Source organism: Vicugna pacos, chromosome 34 (assembly GCF_048564905.1).
Source record: "Vicugna pacos chromosome 34, VicPac4, whole genome shotgun sequence".
Taxonomy (NCBI): Eukaryota; Metazoa; Chordata; class Mammalia; order Artiodactyla; family Camelidae; genus Vicugna; species Vicugna pacos.
The window spans coordinates 14448428-14472979 of NC_133020.1; the positions used below are offsets into that span (position 1 = coordinate 14448428).

General features: G+C 46.1%; 1 protein-coding gene and 1 long non-coding RNA gene across 3 annotated transcripts; one reads left to right on the forward strand and one right to left on the reverse strand.

The window, feature by feature from the left end:
- Window positions 1-265: 265 nt before the first annotated feature.
- Window positions 266-20372, forward strand: HEBP1 (heme binding protein 1). Its single transcript, XM_006199879.4, has 4 exons — window positions 266-445; window positions 7978-8116; window positions 9751-9931; window positions 19781-20372. Exons 1-4 carry the CDS (start codon window positions 368-370, stop codon window positions 19950-19952), a joined length of 570 nt encoding a protein of 189 aa, XP_006199941.2. The 5' UTR covers window positions 266-367; the 3' UTR covers window positions 19953-20372.
- Window positions 16057-18428, reverse strand: LOC140691252 (uncharacterized). Of its 2 annotated transcripts, none has more exons than XR_012066822.1 (3): window positions 18042-18428; window positions 16990-17416; window positions 16057-16697 (listed from the first exon to the last, which is right to left on the reverse strand). It is a non-coding gene; the product is annotated as an uncharacterized lncRNA (long non-coding RNA). The 2 variants fall into 2 exon arrangements; XR_012066821.1 differs by lacking the exon at window positions 18042-18428 and adding an exon at window positions 17673-18021.
- Window positions 20373-24552: the final 4180 nt, after the last annotated feature.

Consider the following 24552-nt stretch of genomic DNA (forward strand, 5'->3'; position numbering starts at 1 on the left):
GGCCGGGAGAGAACGGGGCGGGGGTGTGTTCACCGCTGCCTAAACCCCACACCCCGGAGAATCGTTTCCAGGCTCCCCGACGAACAGGTCAGATTCAGCACCGGAGGCGAGGCAAGCGGAAGACCACCCGCTTCCTCACCAGACACCGCCGCCCGGCGGCTGCGGGCCAGCGCGGCCCCGCCCCGGCCCCGCCCCGGCCCCGCCCCTCCCGCAGCGTCCCGCCGGGCCCGCCTCCCCGAGCGCGTTCCACGGGGGCGGAGCCCAGGAAGCCCCGCCCGCCCGCCCCGCTCGCGCGGTCGCCCTGCTCGCGCCAGCTGCCCCCGCTACCCCGCGTCCGCCCGTGCGTCCGGAGCGCCTCGGCGACACCATGTTGGGCATGATCAGGAACTCGCTGTTCGGGAGCGTAGAGACGTGGCCTTGGCAGGTCCTGAGCAAAGGGGGCAAGGTAGGCCCCCCGGGCTGCCGAGGACCGGAAGAGGCGTGCGCCCACCGCACCCTGATCGCGGCAGGAGCGGGTCCTGGGGGGCAAGTGGGGACAGAAGTGTGCCCCGGACTGTGCGTTCAGGCTTCTGCCTTGGGCTCCGACGCCCAGCACTTGGACCGGGGAAGAGGGACAACCCCAGCTTAGCGAGATGCACCGTGCCTGTTGAATGCAGTTCGTCCATTTAAACATTCCAAACGCGCTGAGTGTTTTTTAGAGAGGCCTTCGGTTGCAGAAAAGCCGGAAAAAGTGCGTGTCTTTAGGACACACCCAGACTTTCCTTAGTGGAGAACTGAGTATACAAGAACGTGATCCGCGCCGTGTACGGATAACTGTGCAAGGCCGGGCGCGCAGGGGAAGGAAGGAGCAGTCCGTTCAGCCAGCGGGTGATGGTGGGGCCTTTACAGACAAAGTGCCTTCGGCTGGGCCGCAGGGATGTGCAGGAGTGCACAGAAACAAGAAAAGCGTGTGCAGAGGCCCAGAGCTGTAAAATGGCTTGCTAGCCAATAGAACGTCCAGAACTTGGTGCCTAGAATACAGAATGCATGAGGAGGGCATGACTGCTGTTTTCTCCCAAATTGACATCTGTGCTAACTCAGGCAAATTGGACAGCCCCCTGAAGACAAGGAATCTCCCCTAGATGCTAACCTCCTTGCGGGCAGGTACTTTGTGCACCTCGTGCTGTATGCCCAGCTCCCTGCCCAGTGCTTCTTTGTTAAAGTACTGTGTTGTCTGGCGGCCAAGTTTTGGGTACCTGTTACAATGACTGTCACACAAAAGCCCTCACCTAGAGTCTGGACTCTTGAGGCAGCTGTAGCCAGAGGCCTGTCACTTCATCTGTCTACATCTCTTCCCTTAGCTGTGTGTAGAATGAGCAGTTTAACCCTGATCAAGGGTGACCTATTTAAATGCCTACAAGCAGCCGGGCACATATTGAAAATGAGTGAAGTTGGCAGTTTAAGACTATAAGGCAAGGTGGGGACTGAGGCACGTTGGAGAGAGAGAACTCAGGTCCCCACCTCCAGAGGGTAACTCCAGGCAGTTGTCATGCTGTAATGTGAACCCAGGTTGCCAGCTTTTTAAGGAAAACCAGCAGTCCAGATTCTTCATGTGAAATCTCTCAATTTAACATTGATTCACTCAGTAAATAACTGTTGAGTGCCAGGTGTGGGCCAGGCACTCTTATAGGCCATGGGGATAAAGCAGGGAACAAAACTAGCAAACATCCCTGTCTTCATGGAGCTTATGTTTTAGCAACTAATGAACACATAAATAAGTCAAAGACATCACATCAGGTGATGATCAGTGTTGTGATTTAAAAAAAAAAAGCAGGGAAGGGGAAGAAGGACTAGAGAGTGTTAGGAGTGAGGTCGTGGTTTTGTGTAGGGCCACTGTGTCAGTTTTAACTGTTGGCAACTGATTCCAGATGTTTGTAGACACTGTGGGCCAGAGGATGTGTCTACGGTGGTACCATTCAGGTGTGCATACCAGTCTGTGGACTTGGCCCAGTGATCTCTAGGGTGTTTGTTGGCCTTGACCCTGGAAGAATCCCCGTGTTACCTACAGCTCACAGAGAATGTTCCTTTCCGTAGCAGAATGGGGCTCACTTCATCATTGGCGTTAACGACCATTTGCAAAGCAGACTGAGGGTCCGGGCTGGTCTGCTGCCCGTGTGCCCCCAGATCCCTTCCTCACTCGTCCCCTGCCCTGCTCTGTGTCTCAGGGTGGAGTGAGGGCCGACTCCTGCTGGCTGTTTCCCAGGCAGAGATGTCAGCGGGCTCCCAGAGAAGTCTGCCCAGTGGGAGGCACCAGTGGGAGATTGGAGGGCAGGAAGAAGGGAGGCCAGGGTATTTGTTCCTTTCCTTCTCGGCCCTATCAGTCCTCTGGAACCAGGAGCTTCTATTTGGCTCCAGTTCTTGATGGACAGGCCACCATGGGTCTGATTTTCACCAAGTGATCCAGGTATCTGAGCTCAGGTAACCGATAACCCTTCTCTACCTCTGTAGTGTCCTTACTAACCTCTGGGTGGCTTCACTGTCCCCTCTTGAGCATCTCAGTTCTTTTATTATCTGTGAAATCAATTCCTTGAATCAAAGTGCCTCTGGGGGGGAGGGGAGGGTACCACTCAGTGGTAGAGCACATGCCTAGCATGCACTGGGTCCTGGGTTCAACCCCCAGTACCTCCATTAAAAAAATTAAATAAACCTAATTACCTCTCCCCTCCCTACCCAAAATCCCCAAAACCAGTTGCCTCTGTTCAAAACTACTCTAGTAGTTTCTGTTTCCAGCTAACCACTTATTAATAGAGTGTCACCTGCCACTGATTTGGTGTCTCTAAGGATAAGTGTAGCTCCCTGATAAGCATCTTCCCTCAACGTTTGATAAGAATATGGGGCCATCTGGGATATTGTTACCGGGCTGAAGCAAAAGCATTTAACCTGAAATGACCTTAGTTCCTGCAGCGGTAGAAGAGGTATGGAAGTCTCTTTCCCACCTACTCCCAGAGTTGCTAGAAACATTAAAATTTTTTTACAAACATGAAAATGCTTTGTAAACTAATACACCCTACAAATGTAGTAATACCGTTAGGTCAGAACTCATCTCAGCTCCACTCTTACTAGCTTCGTGGTCATGGGCAACTTTACCTCTCTGATGCCAATCAGGAGAGAAGATAATGCCACGTCTTATAAGATTGTTTTGGAATTTAAACGAGAGAACCAATTATAAGTTGTTCAACAAAACACCTAACGCTTGACTGTTAGCTTTCCCTTTGTTTTCCAGGTAATTTTGGGTAAGTTACTTATTTAACCTCTCAGCCACTCTGAACCCTGAAATTCCTCAACTGGAAGATGAGAATGGCAGAATGAAATATTCAAAGATGCTTGCAAACCTTTTTAAAAAATATATATAAATTCAGGGTGTTCCTATTTTGAAGAGAGCCTCTTTCAGAAATGCTCTCTCTCACCCTGGAAAGAGTTTGGGTCAGAAACCGTTATCTACATCCCTGGGCAAACGGATAGTGTCCCCTGTGTAGCTCAAATTCAGGCTCACCAGATGTTCAGGGCTGATTGCAGACACCTGGTGGGGAGGCCCAGGCAGCTGCGGACCTTATCAGGTACCTTCGGCATCGCTTGGGGAGGGAGGACGACAGACAGCTCTCTGTGTGGGACTGGGTGGGCCTTGTGGGTGCTCCAAGCAGGGCTGATATTAATAACTGACATCTTTATGGGATTTGTTTTCAGCCCGTACGTGTTGATTAGGACCCCACATGGCCTGGCTTTGAATCCTGGCTCCACCACTTGTTACTGTACCTTGGGTGTGTCACTTAACCTCTCATTCTCCAGTTTCATCCGAAAATGAAGATGAAAACCTTTAATTCTTCACAGGGTTGTTGGAGGGATTGAATGAGTAAATCCATCTTGGTAAATGATTGACAGCCCCTGACCCCATGGGGCTTATGGTTGCAGATGGAGATTAAACACATTATTCCATTATAATCATTCCATTATAATTCCTTTGTAACTATAATTACAATATACTGTGTTGTGAAAGTAGAAGGGCTTATAAAAAAAATACCACGGGAACTTGTTTTATACTGGGATCCTCTGTGAGGAAGTGACTTTTAGGTTGGGACCTTTTGGATGAATAGGGGTTCCTCGGGCAGAGACAGGAAAGGAAGACCCTAGGCAGAGGCAGGAATGACCATGGCATTGAAGGAAATAATGAAAAACCGGGGAAGAGGAGCTCTGGCGTGGCTGTCAAGGAAAGGGGTGCCTGGATCACCTGGGTAAGGTTAAGAAAACGGTAAAATGACTGCTTTTAGACAGATGATTGATTAACATGATGAATTTATGTAGAGTGCTCTGTGTATGTTCCCTGGGCAATCTCAGCCTCATTCATAGCTTTAGTGACCCCTTAGGCTGATGGTCCCAACTGTGCCAGTCCCCGGCTGAGCTCCACACCCGTGTGTCCAGCTGCACACTGGGCAGTTTGCTCACCTACAACAGGGACAGATGAACTGATGGATATGTGAGTGCCCTTCTGGCTCTAGTGTTACCTGTCTTTGAAGTTCAGAGGAAGGAGGGACCATTCAGGAAGAGGAGGTAAAGTTACGCCTTGAAGGATGGTAGACTTATCACAGGGGCCTTAGCTCTCGGAATCAAACTACGTTCTTTTCTTGGCAGCGTTTCCTTCCTGGCTGTGGACTTTCTGCCTAGGGAACCAGCTGGAACACTCCTGCAAGACTGAGACACACTTGCAAACTCCTTTATTTATTTACTTATTTTTTAATTGAAGTATAGTTGATTTATAATCTATAATGTTGTATTAGTTTCTGGTGTACAGCATAGTGATGCAGTTATACATTTGTATATATACACGTATTCTTTTTCACTACAGGTTACTACAAGCCACTGAATATAGTTCCCTGTGCTATACAGTAGGAAACTGTTGTTTATCTATTCTGTACCTACAGGATGCAGAATCCTATACTGAGATCACAAAAGTCAGTTAAACTAATTTGGGGTAAAGGAAACTGACTTGCTGTGGGGTCGTTGGACTAAGGGTTGCAAAATCCATCTCCTTATGACAGCCTTCAGGTCTTTGGAAATCTGGCCCCTGCCAGAGTCTCTGGCCTCCTGGATAGTCCTTGCTGCAGCTACAATGAACCACTTGAGTTTTTCACCATCATCATACTGTTCTTCAGCTCTTTCCTCTTACCCCGGTGGTGCCCGATACCTGGCATCACCCTCCCTAAACCGTCAGAGCTTACTGATAACTATTATATGATGTAGTAAGCTACCAGATGTTTACTGCATCGTATCATAACTGTGTAATTCTTCTCACCACCCAACTGCCCATATCATATTAGTCTCCAAATCTGTAGCACCCAGCAGAGGTTCCCAATAGGTATTTATTCAATGAATCAATGCATCAGTGACTGAATGTCCAGTTGGATGATCTGGAAGCACCTCAAAGTCAGCTTAAACTATCCAAACACGTAAACACATCCCTGTGCCCCGCCAGACTAACCTGGGTAGTCCTCTTCTGTGCTCCTGTGCGGCCCCGGAACTCCTCTCCTTTTAAACATACCGTCAGATTGTAACCTGTTTTCCCGGCCCCCTCCGTTAGACCATGCCTCCCCTGGTGTCGGGGCCGTGTCTTTCATCTCTGTATCATTGCACCTGGCACAGTGCTCTGCACACAGTAGATGCTCCATAGTTGTTGGTTGAATGAATAAAAGAAGGAGATAAAACAAAGAAAAGAGCCAGCGAAGTCTGTCTCCAGGGAGCGTTGGTCATTGGTTTCTCCATCTGTAAGAAAAGAGGCTGCACTGGATGACCTGTGGTGCCCTGAGGGCTGAGTTTGACACGGGCGTACAAATGTCTATCAGAAACAATGACCTCAGTAGCCAAAGGAAGAGGTTAAAAAGCGCTCCCTTCATCCCCATGAGGCGTAGAGCCTCGTGAGAGCGTTAGACCAGAGTTTGGGGGTTGGAATTCTGGCTCCAGTTTCGTCATTCAGCGGCTGTGTGGTCTTGGGCAACTCAGTCTCTCTGGTCCTTCGTTTCCTCTTTGGTAGAGTTAGTTTGGGTGAACTTTAAAACCTCTTTGAGGCTGAAATTCTGTGACTCAGAGAGTGGCATTTCTGAAATTTAAAATATTGTTGGTGGCAAGACTCAGTGGGACCTCAAATGAAGGCTGTCTGATCTCTGCTGTGACAGATGGAGCCAGAAAAAGCAAAATACCCCAAACTTACAGAACACAGTTTGCGGTGGAGGGCTCTTTGGAAGGGTCAGGCTCGCTGAGGGGAGGGCCTTGCAGCAACCCTCAGAATTGGGAGGTGCGGTGCCCCAGAGTCAAGGCCACTCTGCGGCCTCTTGGCTCTTGGTCTGGCGCGGTTTCCCCTGTCCCGTGGGAAGGGAAGCTTATGGAATTGGCACTCAAGCTTTGCTTTCAGATTCCCTTTCTCACTCCTCTCCTTTAATTTTGCATTACAAAAACAACAGATATTTTTGTATTCGAGATATAAAATGATAATATTAAATGTACTTTTTCAGACTCCATAGGCCACTCACAGCCCTGTAGAGATTATGTCCCCTTGGAAGTTGAATATTCAGTCTAAGATGTTACAGGAGGCCTGTTTGACCAGCCTGGGGCAGCCAGCTCCTCTATTATGTGTCTGTTTTTTTATAATCATTAGTAAGAGAGGCAGCTCCTTAATCAATCAATCGATCAATCAACATGATTTATTTAAACCAATACCTTGAGCACCTAACATATAAAGCTTTATGGTGTAGTTCCTGTCCACAAAGACTTTATAGCATATTTTTCAAACTGCCCTAGTGTTCCATGACCAGATAGTAAAATCAATATAGAGCAAGTGTTTTTTTTTTTCTTTTAGTAGACTAGAATAAAATTCACTTGAGTAGAATAGAAAAAACAGGACAGAAAGAAAAGGCAAGTATCAGAATGCGCCCCATCCATAAAGGTAAAATATAACGTTGTGAAACTTTGCTTCAAACGTGTATGTTCAGGATGGGACATGATGTAAAAACATACTTCTTGTTATGGATTGTGATTTTTTTTTTAAGTTTGAAAAGCACTGCCTTATAATATACGTTCAAGAATACAAAATTGTATCCCGTGAGACATCAAATGGCGAGGAGGAGGAAAAGGGGGTGAAGGAGAACTGTGTGGGTCCATAGGGAAAGGATAATGACCTTGGGACAGAGACTTAATGCAGAGAGGGGATCGCTGCCAGGGAGGAAGGATTTGGGGGGCAGTGACGGTGCAGCTGAGTGGTCAGGAGAGTAGGGGGTGTGACTTAGTGGGATGGGTTGGGGAGAGGAATCGCGTCTGGAGGTACAGTGTGAACAGAATGACTCTGATCCGTCTTGAATAAGTCCTGCTACTAGATTGACACTAATCTTGGGGCTTTAGAGTTTTGTGGGATTGTTGCATTTCTTTGTTTCCTCTTTTGCAATTTTTTCTTCTTTTTTTCCTGGATCTCTTATTATTCAGATGTTGGATCCCTTGGCTTGACCCTCTGATTTTCTCCTCTTTTTTGCTTCTCTGCCTTTTTACTCAACTTTGTGGGATATTTTCTTCCACTTTATCTTTCAACCTTTCTGCTGAATTTTTCATTTCTGTTGTATTTTTAATTTCCCAGAGCTCTTTGATCTCAGAACGTTCTATTTTTATAGCATTCTAGGGGTGTTCTGGGTGGTTTGAGATGCAGCGTCTTCTGTGATTTCTCTGAGAATATTGATTATATGAAGTTTTTTCTGCTGTCTCTACATCTGTAAGAAATCCGAGAATCTATTTCTCTTGGTCCTTCATATGCAGTCTGCAGTCTTCTGCTGTCACCATACCCAGGCTTATTATGGAAAGTTCCTTAGAAATTTGTACCTCTTGTAAGTGGACTTCTCCTACCTCTAGAGTCATCACAGGTTGCTGCCTTGCATCTCCTAAGCGCTGTGTATTTGTTGTCTCTAGGAAGATGTCTCCTATGAGGAAAGGGACTGTGAAGGCGGGAAGTTTGCCACAGTGGAGGTGACAGATAAGCCTGTGGATGAGGCTCTACGGGAAGCAATGCCCAAAGTCATGAAGTATGTGGGAGGCACCAACGACAAGGGTGAGTGTCCCTGGAGGGTTGGCTCTGGTCTCGTAGACCAGTGTTGCATCGTCTCACTTCATCAATGGGCCACACAGGGAGAGGCCACAAGGCACCTGTCACTACCTGTTTCAGGGACATGTGAACTTGCCATGCTGTGTGAGCAAGGAGACTCTGGGGAGACCCAGTGACTTCCTGCCAGCCTCCCCCTTTGTGGTATCTGCGCTCAGCAGCACTGCATTCATGCATCTCCCCCAGGTGTGGAGACATGTGCTCTGTCTGTTCATTTGTTTGCTTGTTTGTCTGTTAACCGTACAGTGCTTATTGTGTCTTTGGATTGGTGGACTGGGTCAGGTGTGCCCACGATAAGCCAAGCCACAAAACAAGGCCAGCTTCTGACTTGAGACTTCAGCCCCCAGGCTGGAAATCTCCAGAGTCAGCCCCCCCCCCCGCCCCGGTAGCTCGGATTCTGCAGGATACTGAGGATCAGTGAGTGATGGGTTTGGCGGGTCCCTGGCTCTGTTCTGGCAAATAAGGAGCCTGAGAATCCTTAGGTTGCCCTACTCTTAAAGACGTGGCGGCCAGTGCTGGCTGGCTGCCTCCCTGCTTTTAAGATGAGAGGCCTGAAGTTTCAGTGTACCTGTTAGCATGTAAACCATATTTAAACACGAATTTAACTCTGAAGCTCTCTAATTTGGACTGCACTTTGGAATCAGTGCAAACCCGAAATGGGTCAGAACGCCAGGTGAAAAAAGAGATGACGTGTTTAATTTTTAGGATATTTCTTAAGCTGATACTTGAGAAAGTTAGGAATTGGTGTGAACCTTAGTAATATTTACCAGGACCAAAGTAACCAGGCTTTGGAGGTAAGTCAACCAGTAGAAGGTCAAGAGGAAATCTTTTCTTTCTTAGCACGGTTATAACATTTTCTTTAGCAGAAAATATGCATAAAGATTATAAAACTCATTAAAAAGTTTTGAAAAGAACAAAACAGCACCCCTAATCCGTCTTTTCTGATATAATCATTTGTTGTATCTTTTTAGGGGCTTTTTAATCCATTTTTTTAATGTAACCATAGTATTTACATAATCTATCCTGCTTCTGTTACTTATTTCATAATTATCTGCCACTGTAGCTAAATAGTCAAGCATAATCATTAATAGCTAAATTATGTTGCATAATGTGCCTATACTTTAGACGTATTCCTATTTTGAACATCTATGTTAATCTCAGTTTTTCACAATAATAAATTCTCTTGTAAGGAAATCCTATTACTTATAAATTTTTCCATATTTTGGATTATTTCCTTAAAATTGACAATCAAGTAGAAAGTAATTAGATATTATATATATATATATTATATTATATATGTTACATCACATTAGATATATGTGCAGTCTTGATAGATTACCAAATAATTTCTTCCGGAAGAGTTGAATCCCTGTACTCTTGCCTCTATTATACACACATTATACACAAATCAGAGGTATTTTGTGTGTGCCTGACTGTATAGTTTCATGCTTGAAATGTTGAGTATTAATTTCAAGAACAGAAAAGTATCGTCTTAGAAGAAGAATGAGGCTAACAGACCTTCCACCGGCCTGAGTGGGCTCCGTCTGACACCCACCTCACTCTGTGGGGTTTTGTGCTTTCAGGGATTGGGATGGGGATGACAGTCCCTATTTCCTTCGCCGTGTTCCCCGACAAGGACGGCTCCCTGCAGAAGAAATTAAAAGTCTGGTTCCGGATCCCAAACGCGTTTCAAAGCAGCCCGCCGGTCCCCAGCGACAACAGCATTAAGATTGAAGAGAGGGACAGCATCACCGTCTATTCCATGTAAGGAGACCATTCTTCAGACATCCGAGGGCGGCACTTGGTTTCCGTAACCACTTTTTGAATCATCCGCAGTGAGCATTTGTGTTAAATTTATTTTTTCCAGTTTTGAGAGATAATTGGCCCATAAGATTGTATGAGTTTAATGTGTACAACATAATGCTTTGGTATGTGTATAGATTATGAAATGATTACTGCAATTTAGTTAACATCCTTTATTTAACAAAGTTACAGATTTTTTTCTTGAGATGAGGAATGTTAAGATCCAATCTCTGAATAACTTTCCAGTATACAATACAGTATTGTTCACTGTAGTCACCTTGCTGTACGTTACATCCCCAGAACTAATTAATCTTCTAGCTGGATGTTTCTACCTTTTGCCACCTTCACCCATTTCTCCCACCCCACCACCACCCCACTCTCTGGCAACTACCAACCTGTTCTCTGTATAAGTTCAGTTTTTTTTTAATTCCATGTATAAGTGAAATTATATTATTTCCCTTTCTATGTCTGACTTACTTCATTTAGCATAATGCTCTCAAGGTCTATCCATGTTGTTGCAAATGGCAGTGTTTCCTTCTTTTTGTGGCTGAACAATATTTCATCATATATATACACCATGTCTTTATCCATTCTTCTGTCTGTGGACCCTGAGTTTATTTCTACATCTTGGCTATTGTAAATAATGCTGCAGTGAACATAGGGGTGATGATATCTCTTCAAGCTAGTGATTTCATTTCCTTCGGATATATACCCAGTAGGGGAATTGCTGGATCATGTGATAGTTGTTTTTAGTTTTTTGAGGAACTTCCATACTGTTCCCATAGTGGCTGCCCCAGTTTACATTCTCACCAGCAGTGTACAAGGGTTCCCTTTTCTCCACATCCTCATCAACACGTGTTACTTCTTGTCTTTAAGATAAATAGTCATTCTGACAGGGGTGAGGTGATATCTCATTATGGCTTTGATTTGCATTTCCCTGATGATTAGTGATGTCCAGCACCTCTTCATATATCTGTTGGCCATCTGTGTACCTTCTGTGGAAAAATGTCTATTTAGATCCTCTGCCCATTTTTTGAATCAGATTTTTTGGGTTTTGTTTTTTTTTTAACTCTAGAGTTATATGAGTTTTTTTCTTTTTTTTAGTATGTATATTTTGGATATTAACCCATTACAGATACATGATTTACAAACATTTTCTCCCATTTGGTAGGTCGCCTTTTGATTTTGTTGATTGTTTCCTTTGCTGTGCAGAAGCTTTTTAGTTTGATGTAGTCCCACTTAATTTGTTTTTGCTTTTATTGCCTGTGTTTTTGGTGTCAAATACAAAAACTCATTGCCAAGACCAATGTCAGGGAGGTTACCCTCTATGGTTTCTTCTAGGAACTTTATAGTTTCAGGTCTTATGTTCAACTGTTTAATCCATTTTGAGTTGATTTTTGTGTGTGGTGTAAGATCGTGGTCCAGTTTCAGGCTTTTGCGTGTGGCCGTCTAGTTTTCTCAACACCGTTTATTGAAGAGACTACTCTTTTCCCACTGTACATTCTTTGCTTCTTTGTTGTAAATTAGTTGACCATACACGCATGGATTTATTTCTGAGCTTTCTATTCTGGTCCATTGATCTATGTATCTGTTTTTATTCCATTACCATAGTGTTTTGATTATGATAGCTTTGTAATAAAGTTTGAAAGCAGGAAATGTGATGCTTTCAGCTTTGTTCTTCTTTCTCCAGATTGCTTTGGCTATTCAGGGTCTTTCGTAGTTCCATACAAAATTTAGGTTTGTTTTTCTATTTCTGTAAAAAAAATTCTATTGGAATTTTGATAGAGATTGCATTAAATCTATAGATTGCTTTGGGTAGTATGGACATTTGAACAAAATTAATTCTTCCAATCTATGAGCATGGAATATCTTTTCATTTCTTCTTCAGATTTCCCATTAATGTCTTAGAGTTTTCAGTGTATCAATTTTTCAGCTCCTTGGTTAAATTTCTTCCTAGGTATTTTGTTCTTCTTGATGCAATTGTAAATGGAATTTTTTTAAAATTTCTCTTTCTAAATTCATATTGTTGATGAATTAAGTAAGAAATACTGAGTCCTGACAGTTTCTTGCTTCAATTTCTTCTGCCTACAGCACACAAACATTTGCACTGTTTCTGAATAAATGCCTTAGCCAGTTGCCGAACTGACTTAGATACAGAGGGTATCCCCTCAGCTTAAGCTGAACACCTGCATTAACAGCAGGGTTCTGGGAGGCAGCGAATATTCAGGTCAAGCCCTGTAGTTGGGGGTCATAAATATACAGGAAGCATAAAGAGCTGGAGGTACCTCATTTTTACCCCATGCTCCCCTTGAATGCCAGAAGGGCAGGGAGCGTTTGCCAGAGCTGGACTGCCACCCTCTTAGTGGCTCATGGTCTGTGGTCCTCAGAGCAGAGCACACATGCATCCTATTATTCTAGTCCTGTTTCCAGGGCCTCATTTGGGGTCAGGTTCCCTTGACTAGAGAGTAACAGGTGCAAATGGTTGCAAACTTCTATTCTTTGGGCCCCAATCTCCCCTCAGAAGCCAAGTCCCTTCTAGATAATCAGTAACTCCCTGTTTGTTAAAATCCTCCCGTGTGACAGGCACAGGACCACGGACGGGCGGAGACCAGGATCTTCACCAGGAGGAGCCGTAGGTTGGGGTTTGGTTCTGCTCTAAAACAACCTCATGAAAAATATAAATATGAACAATCTCACACTGGACAGATTTTGTCCACTCTTAGGGGCCTCCAAACTTGATTACTGTTTGGCTGCCTCGCTCCAGCTCTGCACCCAAGGGTGCAGCTTTCTCTAGAGTTAACACTGATGCTGAGAGTGCCAGCTTGGCTGCTCCAGGCAAGTCCTAGGCCAGGTGGTGCAGAGCCCCCCAGAGGACAGTGCGTGTACTGCAGCTGGGCAGCTAGAGCTGGAGCCTCCAGCTCTTCTACTCTGTTCTCACACAGCCTTTCCAGCCTTCACCGCAGAGGCTGCAGAGAAAGCAGGTTCTACCTAAAGACCGTCAAGACTGTCTTTTCCCAGGGCAGGGACTAGGGTGGGGAAGTGGGACGCCCGTTGTGCAAAATTTAAGGAGGCACTCACTCTCACAGTTGTCCAAGTATATGCAACGTTGGCCCTGAGAGTGAGCGCCTCCTTAAATCTTGCGCCAGGTGTCTCAGCTGTGTCATCCTAGTTCTGCTCTGTCCTGTCCTTTCCACCCTCTCTCCTGTGTCTTGGGAGGCACCCTGGTGTTATACAGTGAACAAGTATATTTGAGTTTGAATCCCGGAGGACACTTTGGGAAGTTACTCAGCTGCTTTGAGACTTAGTTTCCCCATCTGTTAAGTGATGATAATACAACCTACCTCACAGGATTATTGCTAGAGCGTAACTTTCAGTATTTACTAAGATACTATTTATAAAGTACTTAATGTCTGTGACCTGTAGTAAATTTCAGTCATTATTCTTTCCCTTTGTTCCTTCTTATTTCGTAAGAAAGGAGCTTGACGTGATTAAACCAGTTTGCATAAGACTTCAAGCAGAAGGGACTAGTTTGTAGTCATTTCTTTTTCCAAACCCAGGATAATAACTTGGTACAATTTTTCTCTCTGACCTTTAACTTTTTAGTATGGAAATCTTCAAACATATAAAATGACAGAATAAGATAATGAGACCCTGTGTACCCATCCCTCACCTTCAGTGATAATTAACTCCAGGTGAATTTTGTGTCATGTGTACCCTCACAACTTCCACCCAGTCCCTACCCTGAATTATTTTTAGGTGAATTCCAGACATTGTATTTCATTCCTAAATATTTCAATGTGACTACCAAAGACTTTCTAAAAATATAATCATACTACTTTATTATTCCTAAACTTTTAACAGCAATTCATTAATGTCATAATAATTTAAAATATCCAGTGTTCAGTGTTCTCTGATTCTCCAATAATTTGTTCTTACAGTTTGTTTAAATCTGGATCCAAATAAGATCCATCTATTGCAATTGGTTGGTACATCTCTGAAGCTTTTATTAATCGGTAGACTTCCTCACCACCATGCTTTTTCCCTTTTTCCTTGCAGTTTGTGGATCATTTGTCTTAGTGTTCCCCACAGTCTGAATTTTGCTGATTATCTTTCTGTGGCATTTAAACATGTTTCTCTGCCCTCCCCCCCCACCCCCCATACTGCCTGAAATTAGTAGTTGGAACTAGAGGCGTGATCAGATTCAAGTTTGAGTCTGGGGCAAAGATATTTCACAGACAGTTTTGCCCATCAGGGACTCATAACATCTGCCTGCCTCTGTTTCTGTGATGTTGGTGGCCGCGGAATACCATTACCCGGATGCCTTGTTTCCTTAGCGGTTGTCAAATGATAGTATTCTCTGTTTTTCCTTTTTCATTTATTAGCTGCAAATCCTTTGGTAAAGTTCCCTTGTCTACTATTTGGTTTCCCTGAGAGAGAGTCGTAGAGGAAAAGCCGGATACCTTCTCTTTAGCTGGAAACCTTCTCTTTATCCATTTTCAGAATAATGACTCCATTGCTTAACATCCTCCAGGGGGAAGAAGCATTGATCTCTGTTTTTTTGAGTATCAATATAAACGTATGAATTCAGACATAATTGATGTGTTTCAGTTCTTTCCAGTTATTATTCTTATTGATGCTCAAATTGTCCCATCTTTGGCCTGTGGGAACCTCTTCAAGTTGGTTTCTTGGTCCTTTTGACATGACCTCCAGTAACCTCCTTATGGTGGGAAAGGGGATCTCTTTAAAAGGTACTATTCCAGCCAGGTCTGCAGAAGTTTTCTTTGCTGCAGCCTAAGCAGAGGAAAGTGATAAATACGCCATCTAGCCAGGCTCATGAGTTGTTCTTTTTTAACCTGTTAACATCTGATCATTCCTCAACTAGCCACTTGGTGTCACTGCACAGTCAAGTGTGTATTTAAAAGTACCTTTCTGTGGAAGGCAGAGTTAATGAGGAGGCAGAAGGCAGAAGTACTGTTTCAAGGATGCAGTAAGTGCAGTCAATGACAGAATTCACTGTAAGATGGAAGTCTGCCATCCTTCATTCAGTCTTCCTTTTTTATGACCTCGTGAAGGGATGTCCACGGAGGGTTTATACACTGATTAACAGTATGTAGTACTTTTTAAATGAATAGAAGGCCGACATGACCAGAATTCTGTCAGTATTCACAAGAGGTGTTAGAATTATCTTCACCCTTCAAGGAGTGGCTCCATTCCAGTCACCAGCCTCCCTCTGTGTGCTCCAAAGGCCACTTAGGTTACAGCTTGGACTCCTCCGTGCCATTCACCAGAGACCAACAGCAGGAGGTTGGATGGTTTTAACAAAACCTGATTCATTACCATTCATCCCCCTACCAACCAACTGCTCGCTTATCCCTCCCATCTTTCATAGACTGATACTTGGAAGGGGCTTCCGTCATCACTTTTGGGTGGATGAGCCCAAGTCAGCACAGCTAGTGCTGCTGCCTTTTCCCCCAGGCTCCCCAGGAGGCATCGCTCGTAAACCTCCTCGGGGTGTCTCCCAGATCATCGTGCCTGAATGGAACTCAGATTCCCTCCCACATCTGATCCCCAGGGTTCCATCTTCCTAAAGGTCCCCGCCTTCCTACCCGTCCCGTTCAGATGCCATCCTGACTTCATCTTCCACATCCATGTGGGCCGAGTCCTCGTCCCCTCCTGGCTGTGCCTTCCTCTCCATCCACACGGCTGTGGTCTTCATCACCTCTTACCTGAACCGTTGCCATGGCCTCCTCCTGAGTGTTTCTAATTCTTCCACCTCTGCCCCTTCTCAGTCGTCCTTTCATCACCACCAGCCCTAAAGCACAGGACCGATCCCACCACTTCCTCCTGCTGTTCTGCTCTGGTTGTGGGCCTCGGCCTGCGTCTGCCCTGGGCACATGTGGAGCTTGGGACCAAGCCCGAGCTAGTATTAAAATGGGTAGACTTTAGTTTGGGTCCCCAAATATTTGACCAGGCAGTGGAGCCTACTAAAGTGCCCTATGACATTTACTGCCCTCCACAACATAGCCCCGCTCCAGGGGGTCCACCTGGACCCAGAGCAGCCCACCTCCACCTCCCAAAGCCCCCCTCAAACACACACATGTACAGTATCCACTCCCAGACCTTCACTCACACTCACCTGGCTCCTCTCAACCCCTCCCCAGTCTCTGCTACTTGGAAGCTCCGTGCGGGCAGGAATTTTCATCATGGTGATCAGCACCGGCATCAAGAAGAGATGCTCAGTAGGTAACTGCTTGATACAACATCCTCCGTAGCATCCTTCCCTTCGCGTTCTAAGTCAGAACCAATCATCCCTGATTCCCCGCCCCCAGAGCATTCCATCTGTGCCTCCGTTCTAGTGTTTTCTTCTGCCCTGATAGTCCTCATGTGTGTTCCATCCCGACCACCGCAGTTAGCCCTCGCCGGGGTAGAAGGGTTTCCCTGTCACCTTCACGGCTCAGTGCTGCCCAGCGTGTGTTTCCTGCGCAGTGATGCTCAACTCAGTAAGCCTGGTTCAGTCTGATTGAATGAAATGACATATGGCGTTAAGCTTCTTCCCTATTGACGTGGAACTATCAGCTCTTCTTCTGCTCCTCTTGCCAAGCGCAGAGCTGCATGCATAGCAGACTTGCCACAAATCTGTGTTAAAGTTTTAGGCCAAGTTGGATGGTCCGGCTCACAGTCAGCCCATTTCTTTTCTTCCTTACCACGTGCCTGTTCCAGACACTCCCTGAAAGATAACATGTTATGATTATTTTGGACCTTGGACCAAAGTCTCCATCTGTTAGCCTGCCTCATCCCACTCCCCCCAACCCAACTCTTCCAGACGCATTTAGTCAGTTCCTTTCTTATTTCTGGAATCCGGGGCATGTGAGTCCTTCCTTGGTTCCCATGGTAACCAAATTCTTGGCTGGGAATACTGCGCTGGCTCTGACGTTGGGTGAGAGATAATGCGATGCCCCCCCGCCCCCCCCCCAGAGCTGCTTTGAAGATGGAGACTAGAGACTTGTTAACAGACTTACGAAAATAGTGTATAGACGTCTCTTTTTCCTCTGAGGAGCTCAGAGCGCTTTATGAGCAATCCTTAACTCACACTCAGACGTGCTCACGGGTTCTGAGAGCTGTGGGCACCGCGTTGGTATCCTCCATGTACAGGGAGGAGCCTGAGGCTGGGGAGACGAGACAGCTTGTCCATGAGCACCAGCCGGGGGGGGGCAGCCAGAGCTGAGCTTCCTTCACATCTTGGGGCTCTGGGCCTGGAAGGGTCTGGGTTTCTGGCTTGTTCATGCTGTTCTGTGATGGAAGTTAGGGTGAGCTGGTTCGACTGGCAGCCGGGGAACACATCTATCTGTCCCCTAGCTCACCGAGCTTTGCTTGTTTTCCGGTAGAAGGCTTCCTTAATGAAGCAATAGGAACATTTTTATCCTCATTCCGAGCATCTCAGGCAGCCTGGGAATAAATATAAAAAGTCAAGGAGTTTTTTTTTCCTTTTGATGATGATAAATTTAAGAATCCCTGAATGGTGATGTTCTCCGTCTCACTCTCTGCCAGGTCTCCTTGTCCTCAGACAACTCCTTCTTTGCTGAATCCTCTTCCTCCACCCACAGCCTGGGGACTCGGATCCCCGAGCACAGCCTGCTGACCCCTGTGTGCTCACTGCCTCGGCCACATCTCCCTCCTGGCCGTGACCAGAGCCAGCACCTACCCACAGGTGGCTCCCAAGTCTCTGTTGCGGGGCCCGTCTCTTTCCTCAGTCATATTTCTGAGTCCAGTTGCCTCCCAAGTCTAAGGAGATTTCACAGTGCCTGGCACACACTTAGGGGCACAGTAATTGATGCATGAGTGTACTTCACAGAAGCACCTTCATGTCAACATGCCCCCAAACCAGATGATGGACTCACCCCACCCCTCCTCTCCAAAGTGACTCTTCAGCCTAGAATCCCCATTCTGATTGGCGGCGTCAGTTTCCATTCAGAGACTTAACTGGAAGCCCTGGAGAACCCTCGACTCCCCGTCTATCCCCTACACCCCCGGCACGGCTTCCCGTCCACACCCACCCACCTCTCAAACTTACCTCTGTCCAGGCCTTCATTGTCTCATACTCAGCATTTCCTGGCCTCCTGTGACTCCATTTCCCCCATCCCTCCACTGCCACCAGAGGAGTATCTCCAAAAACCAGTCTGATCGCGTCAGTCCACCTTTCTAGGGTCAGACTCAGAGTCCTTACTTGGCATGGCCTTCAAGGCCCTTCCCAACGTGGCCCCAGTCAGCCCACTTTTCCCGTTTGAATTTCCACCACTGTGCCCTTAGTAGGTGCTTCAGATTTTATCATATGAGTGAGTGATTATGGAGCCACTAATGAAGCTAGAACTCAACTTTCTCCATCTGCCTTAGACTCTTTCTTTGATAGCCTTGAAGAACCAAGCCTCCTGCATCCCAGATTGGTCTCAGCTCTGTCCATGTTCTGTAGCTTTTGTCTAGACATTAGAATTATCAATCCCTTCAAGATGAAATCCTGGGGATTTTTGAGTCAATAGCCCTGTAATCAACATGCTGAATGCTTAATGAGCATGACTAATCACTTATGAAAGAGCTAAGCATGAGTCAGAGAACCCCACCAAAAATAATGCATCTGGCCTGATCTTCGCTTGATGCAGATTCAGACCGTTGAGTCATAAAGCTCATTAGAAATGGGGCTGTATTTGACTCTAATAAAGATTTTAGTACAACCCAGATTTAGAGTGATACATTTAGGGTAGGTCACAGGATGAATTTTGGAGCCTAGGCAGATGACGTAAGGAGAGAATAATCTTGAAAAGACAAGCTTTATTGCATCTCAGTCCCCCACCTTCTGTCATCAAGAGAAAAGGCTGATTTAGGAAAAATCTCTTTACTTACTAGAAAAAGAAGTCTTTCGCAACTTGAGCAGGAGAAGGGATTTATTAGAAGTGATGTCTTTATTCGGGGCATGCTTAAAGTTTGCCCAGGGGCCCTCCCAAGACTTCCTTGGGTCGCTGCCTTTGGTAGCTCTGTTTTTTAACAAAGCTTCTGCTTGTCGCTGCTGGGACTGGCTCACGCCTTAGAACTGCTCTGCTGTGGGAGAAACGTTAGCTACAGCTCTGCCCTAACTCCCCAGATCCTCCTCCTTCCCCAGCTGGAGGCAGGGAAGACGAGCAGCCAGGGCAGCAGGGGGAGCTAGAGAAAAGGGTGAAGGCATGGCCTTGGGGAAAGTCAGCCTACCGTCTCTTTGGGAAATGTCAGAAAAGGAAGGGAAGCTCACCTGGTTCCAGACTGGTTCCAGGACCCCCCGCAGAAACCAAAATCCAAGGATGCGCATGTCTCTTACATAAAATGGCATGATATTTGCATATAATTTACATACCTCCTTCTGCGAACTTCAGATCATCTCTAGATTACTTATAATCCCTATTGCTATAAAAGCCCTGCAAATAGTTGATGGTGCGTGGCAAATTTAAGTTTTGCTTTCTGGAACTTTCTTGAATTTTTTTTTCCCAGATGTTTTCCATCTGCAGTTGGTTGACTGTGCGGGTGCAGAGCCCAGGCTCTGCGTCAGAGCTTTTTACATCCGTGATCGTCTTCAATGCCCCCAGCCACCTTAAAGGAAAAAGAAAGTGTATCCCAGTTTTACCAACGAGGCCCTGAAGCTCAGTGAGGTTCAGTGCCCCCTGTAGGAAGGGAATCGTCCCACTGTAGCATGCTCGTCATAACAAGAGTGGGGAGTGGCTTCTTTTTTGAAAGCTGCCCCTTCTCTCAGAGACCGCGTCCTTTCTTCCCCTTGCTCTGTGCCCGCAGGCAGTTCGGTGGTTATGCCAAGGAAGCGGACTACATAGCGCGCGCCGCCCAGCTGCGCACGGCCCTGGAGGGCACAGCCAGCTACAAGAGTGACATCTACTTCTGCACCGGGTATGACCCTCCCATGAAGCCCTACGGTCGTCGCAACGAGGTCTGGCTGGTGAAGACATGAGGAATTCACTGAGCCGGAGCTTCCTGGATGCCTGCTTCTGTGACCACGTATCCCAGGAGGGAGCAGACCTTCCCGTGCAGCTCCGTCGTAACCGACTTTCCTTCAGAGCCAACCGACCACTGCCAATTTTCCAAAATCAATATATTCCAGATACTGAGGCTCTTTTTCTCATGATGGGAAATAATACACCCAAAATAGACATGCGTCCTTCTAAATGACAGAAAATTCTGTGGTAGACCAGAAAAACCCAGCAGTATTTCCTTAGCCCTCTGGATCACTAAAAACTGATTTTTAAGAATCACTGAAACTACCATTTTGTTATCAGGGGGGAAATGTGATTTATGCGTGATCTCTCATCTGTGATTCTTATAAAAGATTTCTTTAAAAAGAAACTGAAAATAAAGATCTTTGACTTAAACAGCTGAGACAATTCCCTAAGTATAATTATTTCCAGGATTCCCGCAGTCGTCTAGATACGATTGATGGTGTTCACTGCTGCTGGAATCCTACGTTTAGAGTTCCAAAGTCCTTCAGAATACAAACCCGAAGATCCTGGGATAGGAGGACATACACCACATTTATGGAGACTGTGTCATGGTGATTCCATGATCAGAAGATGGCGGGGAGGGTACAGCTCAGGGGTAGAGCACATGCCTCGCATGCACGAGGTCCTGGGTTCAGTCCCCGGCACCTCCACTAAAAGGAGCAATAAAAAAATTTTACCTAATTACCCTCCCAGCCCACCCCTCAAAAAAAGAAGATGGGGAACCTATCTGCAGCTGTGGGCCACGAAAGTTTCCAGAGATCACAAAAATAGACCAAGAAGAAAAGTCACAGCACCCTGATGCACTACCCTGGCGGCTGCAGGATCCCAGAGGGTTTATTCAGGGTGATGAGATGAGATTAGAAAAAGCTGGGGTCCAGTTTCATTAAGTGAAGAGGACAGAAGTGAAAGAATCAATGTGCATTTTGGCTGAAGTTTCCACCATTTGTAATTTTGGGGCTTCCTCATTTCCTTTTTTTTTTCATCTCTCATAAAATGATAAGTTTGATAGGAAAGAGGCCCAGACCTGCTTTGTTCTCCATTATGTCCCCAGCACCCAGTTCAGGGTCACATTATCATTAAGAATGAACTAAGCTGCCACAGAAAACTAAACCAACAATAGCTTAAACTAATAAAATTCTATTTTCTCATGGAGTAGGACAGCTGGAGATAGGTTCAGTGGCTTAATGCTTATGTCTCTGCACTTGCCTTGCTCTTTCCCTCATGGTGGCAAGATGGCTGCAAGCACCTGCCATCTCATCCACGTTCAGGACAGGAAAAGAGGAGAGAAAAAGCTGTATAAGTTCTAACTGTCCCATTTTATGAGGAAGCAGAAGCTTTCCCAGAAGTTGCCCCAGCAGATTTCCACTTACATCTAAGGGGCCAGAACTAAACACTAGGAGCCACCCATACTTGCAGTGGTGATAGGGAAAGCGTGTGTATTTGGCTTTCCAGCCTCTATCATGGGGAGCAGCAGAGGAGACTAATTTTTCAGGATGGCTTTTGGGTAGCTGATCTCCAGGGGTTTCTGCAAAGGGATGATGATGAGGTGTGTACACCTGGAGTCAAGGACTTGGGAAGGTAAGAAGTGAGAGGCAGCTGGAGAGACGGGTGGAAGCCAGATTGCAGAGAATCTTAAAGGTCCTAGTTCTACATTCTCACTTCTGAGCCAATGCAAATGACTCGGGAGCACTTTGCTGCCTCTCTTCCCAGTGTCTCCTGCTTCCACCCCCTCCCCTCTCTCCCCTTTAATAACCCCCAACAGTGGAGCATCGTCAGATGGACAAGGGTGTGCTTTCAGTCTCCTGTCTCCTCCCCACTGTCAGGATGTCAGAGATGACAGGATGGTGTCGATACAGTGAAATAAGAAAGGGTCTAAAGCCAGGGAAGTAAGTTGTTTATCCTCACTCTGGATTAAATAATGAAAAATAGAACAACAGAGACCAAGGTCACTAATAGCCAGTCTATGGACTATTAAAGCAATCTTTTTATCTAATTCCAGCCCACTTTCTTGTCAATCTCTTTCCCAGAATAGAAGTTGAAGAAAAGATCCTCTGGTCCTACCCCAAACCTCCTCTCCCTAGGGTCTAGAGTAGAACATATGGCTAATATTTTAGACGGTTGTATAATTAAGTTGGAAAACAGTAAACAGTAGAGTAGACACATTGGCAAATATTCAAACTATGTTCTACGTGTAACGCTTGGGATGACAGCCTTTTAAGGCTGCAGCCTCTCTGGAACTGCGTACATCAGGATGCTCTACCTCCCACCGCAAGCCATCTTCCGGTGCCATGAATATCTTTCTATGTTTTGTGAGCACCACCCAATAAACTTTGTCCTGCACGTACCACAGCTCAATTCCACACACTCCTGCGTACGGGGGTGCTGACGGGCCATCGGGTGATTGTGTATAAACACAATGGAACACTGGGCTGGGCTCAAGGAGTTGGTCATCGCCTGTTTCAGGAAGACTGCCTTCATTTGTATCTGGCTTCTCCACCCTTGAGTAATGTTACTTTGATCTTGAGCAACAGTCATTAAAGCTTCGTCGGATGCCACATTGCTGGGTATTTATTTGGTTGAGTGCCACGGATTTTGCCTTTAAATCTATGTTCTTGACTAGCTCTAGGTTTTTCCTGTAGAAATATTTGGTTTCTATAGCAACCATCATTCTCTAGGAATTAAGAGACTGACCCAAGCAATATGCACACATGCAGAATCATGAGTTCCTCATCCTCCAGCAGCACAAGCAAGAATAGATGTCGGTTCCCCGAAGATGCTCCCCACTCACCTGCTCCAGGCGTTTGCTCACACTGCCCCACACCACGAATACCCACCTCCCCAGCCTCCCTGCCCATCCTCTACCCATCCCGAACCCCAGCTCAGGAGTCTGGCTTCTTCCCTGATCCCTGCAGTTGCACCCATCTGCCTTTGTGATTTGTAGTCCCCACGTCACCCCCACAGCATAAGGGTATGTGTACAGCAGGTGCTAGCTCTAATGGATGTGGACTAGTTTGAATTTTTTTAAATAAGAGCTAATATGTATTAAGCATTCACCGTGTCCCAGGCACTATGCAAACTCATGAAACGAATGACCTTCCTTATTAGATGCAACAATCCCACGAGGCCATCACAGGCACGGCCATCGCTACCCAATTTACAGATGAACTGGGGCCGCCCAGGGAAGTTCATGAACACACTCCTGGCTCCACAGATGGTACCTGACAGAGCCAGAATCTGAATCCGGGCAGTTTCACTCCCAGACCCAATACTACTAAACACTCTGTTCAACATCTGTTTTCCTTGTCTGGCAAGAAAGGAAATGAGGCAGAATGTGACTCTACAAGTGAGTGCACTGGGTGGATGCTCCCTCCTTCCTGGATAATTTATAATAAGGCTCAACCAAAGTGGCAGTGACATAATCCCTGTGTCTGTGGGGCATATGCCGCTGCCAGCAATGAAGATGAACAAACCCCATGAATTTAAAACTCCAGAAACAGCACGGAAACCCAGCCGCAACCTGTGTGCCACCCGCCACACCAGCATCCCTGTCCGTCTTCTCTCCCTCTAGAGACTAAAATTCAGCTAAAAGAAGTTCTTCTGCCACCAAAACAAACACAAGGATGACTGTCCCTCCTGAAATAATGTCTACGATATACGTACTTTTTTCCCTCTAGTTTCAGTGAGAAATAATTGACACACAGCACTGTGTAAGATGTGCAGCACCGTGATCTGACTTAAGCGCAGCATGACAAGATCGCCACAGTAAATTTAGTGAACAACCATCATCTCATATGGAAACAACACTGAAGAAAGAGAAGAAAATGTTTTTCCCTCTGATAACTTAGGATTTACTCTCTTACCAGCTTTCATATATAACAGGCATCAGTGTTAATTATATCCCGTTGTGCATTACGTCCCTAGCACTTATTTATCTTGTAACTGGAAGTTTGCGCATTTTGGCTGCCTTTACCCAATACCCCTCCCCCTCCCACCACCTCCAACATATGTGCTTCTGAATATGTCATGCATGTTTGTAACCCTCAGAGCGCTTTCTTACAGGCTGCCAGACTGCGGGCTCACGCAGAGCGTTTGTGGTGTAAGCAGAGTGGGTTCTATGAACAGAGGCACCCAAACCACAGGCAAAGCCCAGTGGAGCCTCAGCCATTCTAAGAATCAAGAGGACTCTCTAGCTCTCGGATGTACCTGCAGGGCTCCATGGAGGAAGGAGGGCTTGGGGTTCGGTTTTATTCTTAGGAGAAGCAGCTTGGTGGGCAGTGGTGAACACCATCCTTGCCTCCTTACCTCTCTGGGAGGATGAGGTATCCCACCTCCCATCCAAGGTCAGTCCTCTCACCTGTGCCGGAGGCTAGGTCTCTCACTTCCTTCAGAATTCCAGTCTCATTCACTCTGTCCTCATGACTTCAGTCTTTCCCTCTTCCCTGGCACTTGCCTCTTACTGTATAATCATGCTCACTCACACTCTCCAATTTAAACAAACAAAAAACCTTTCCTCGGTCCCATCTTGCTTTCCACCTCCATTCTCTCATTTCCTCC

Excerpts from the sequence above, each read along its gene's own strand:
- HEBP1 (XM_006199879.4), top strand. The coding sequence starts at position 368 with ATGTTGGGCATGATCAGGAACTCGCTGTTCGGGAGCGTAGAGACGTGG. Across the intron at positions 446-7,977 it reads TCCTGAGCAAAGGGGGCAAG|GAAGATGTCTCCTATGAGGA; the intron begins GTAGGCCCCCCG and ends TGTTGTCTCTAG. Across the intron at positions 8,117-9,750 it reads GGGAGGCACCAACGACAAGG|GGATTGGGATGGGGATGACA; the intron begins GTGAGTGTCCCT and ends TTGTGCTTTCAG.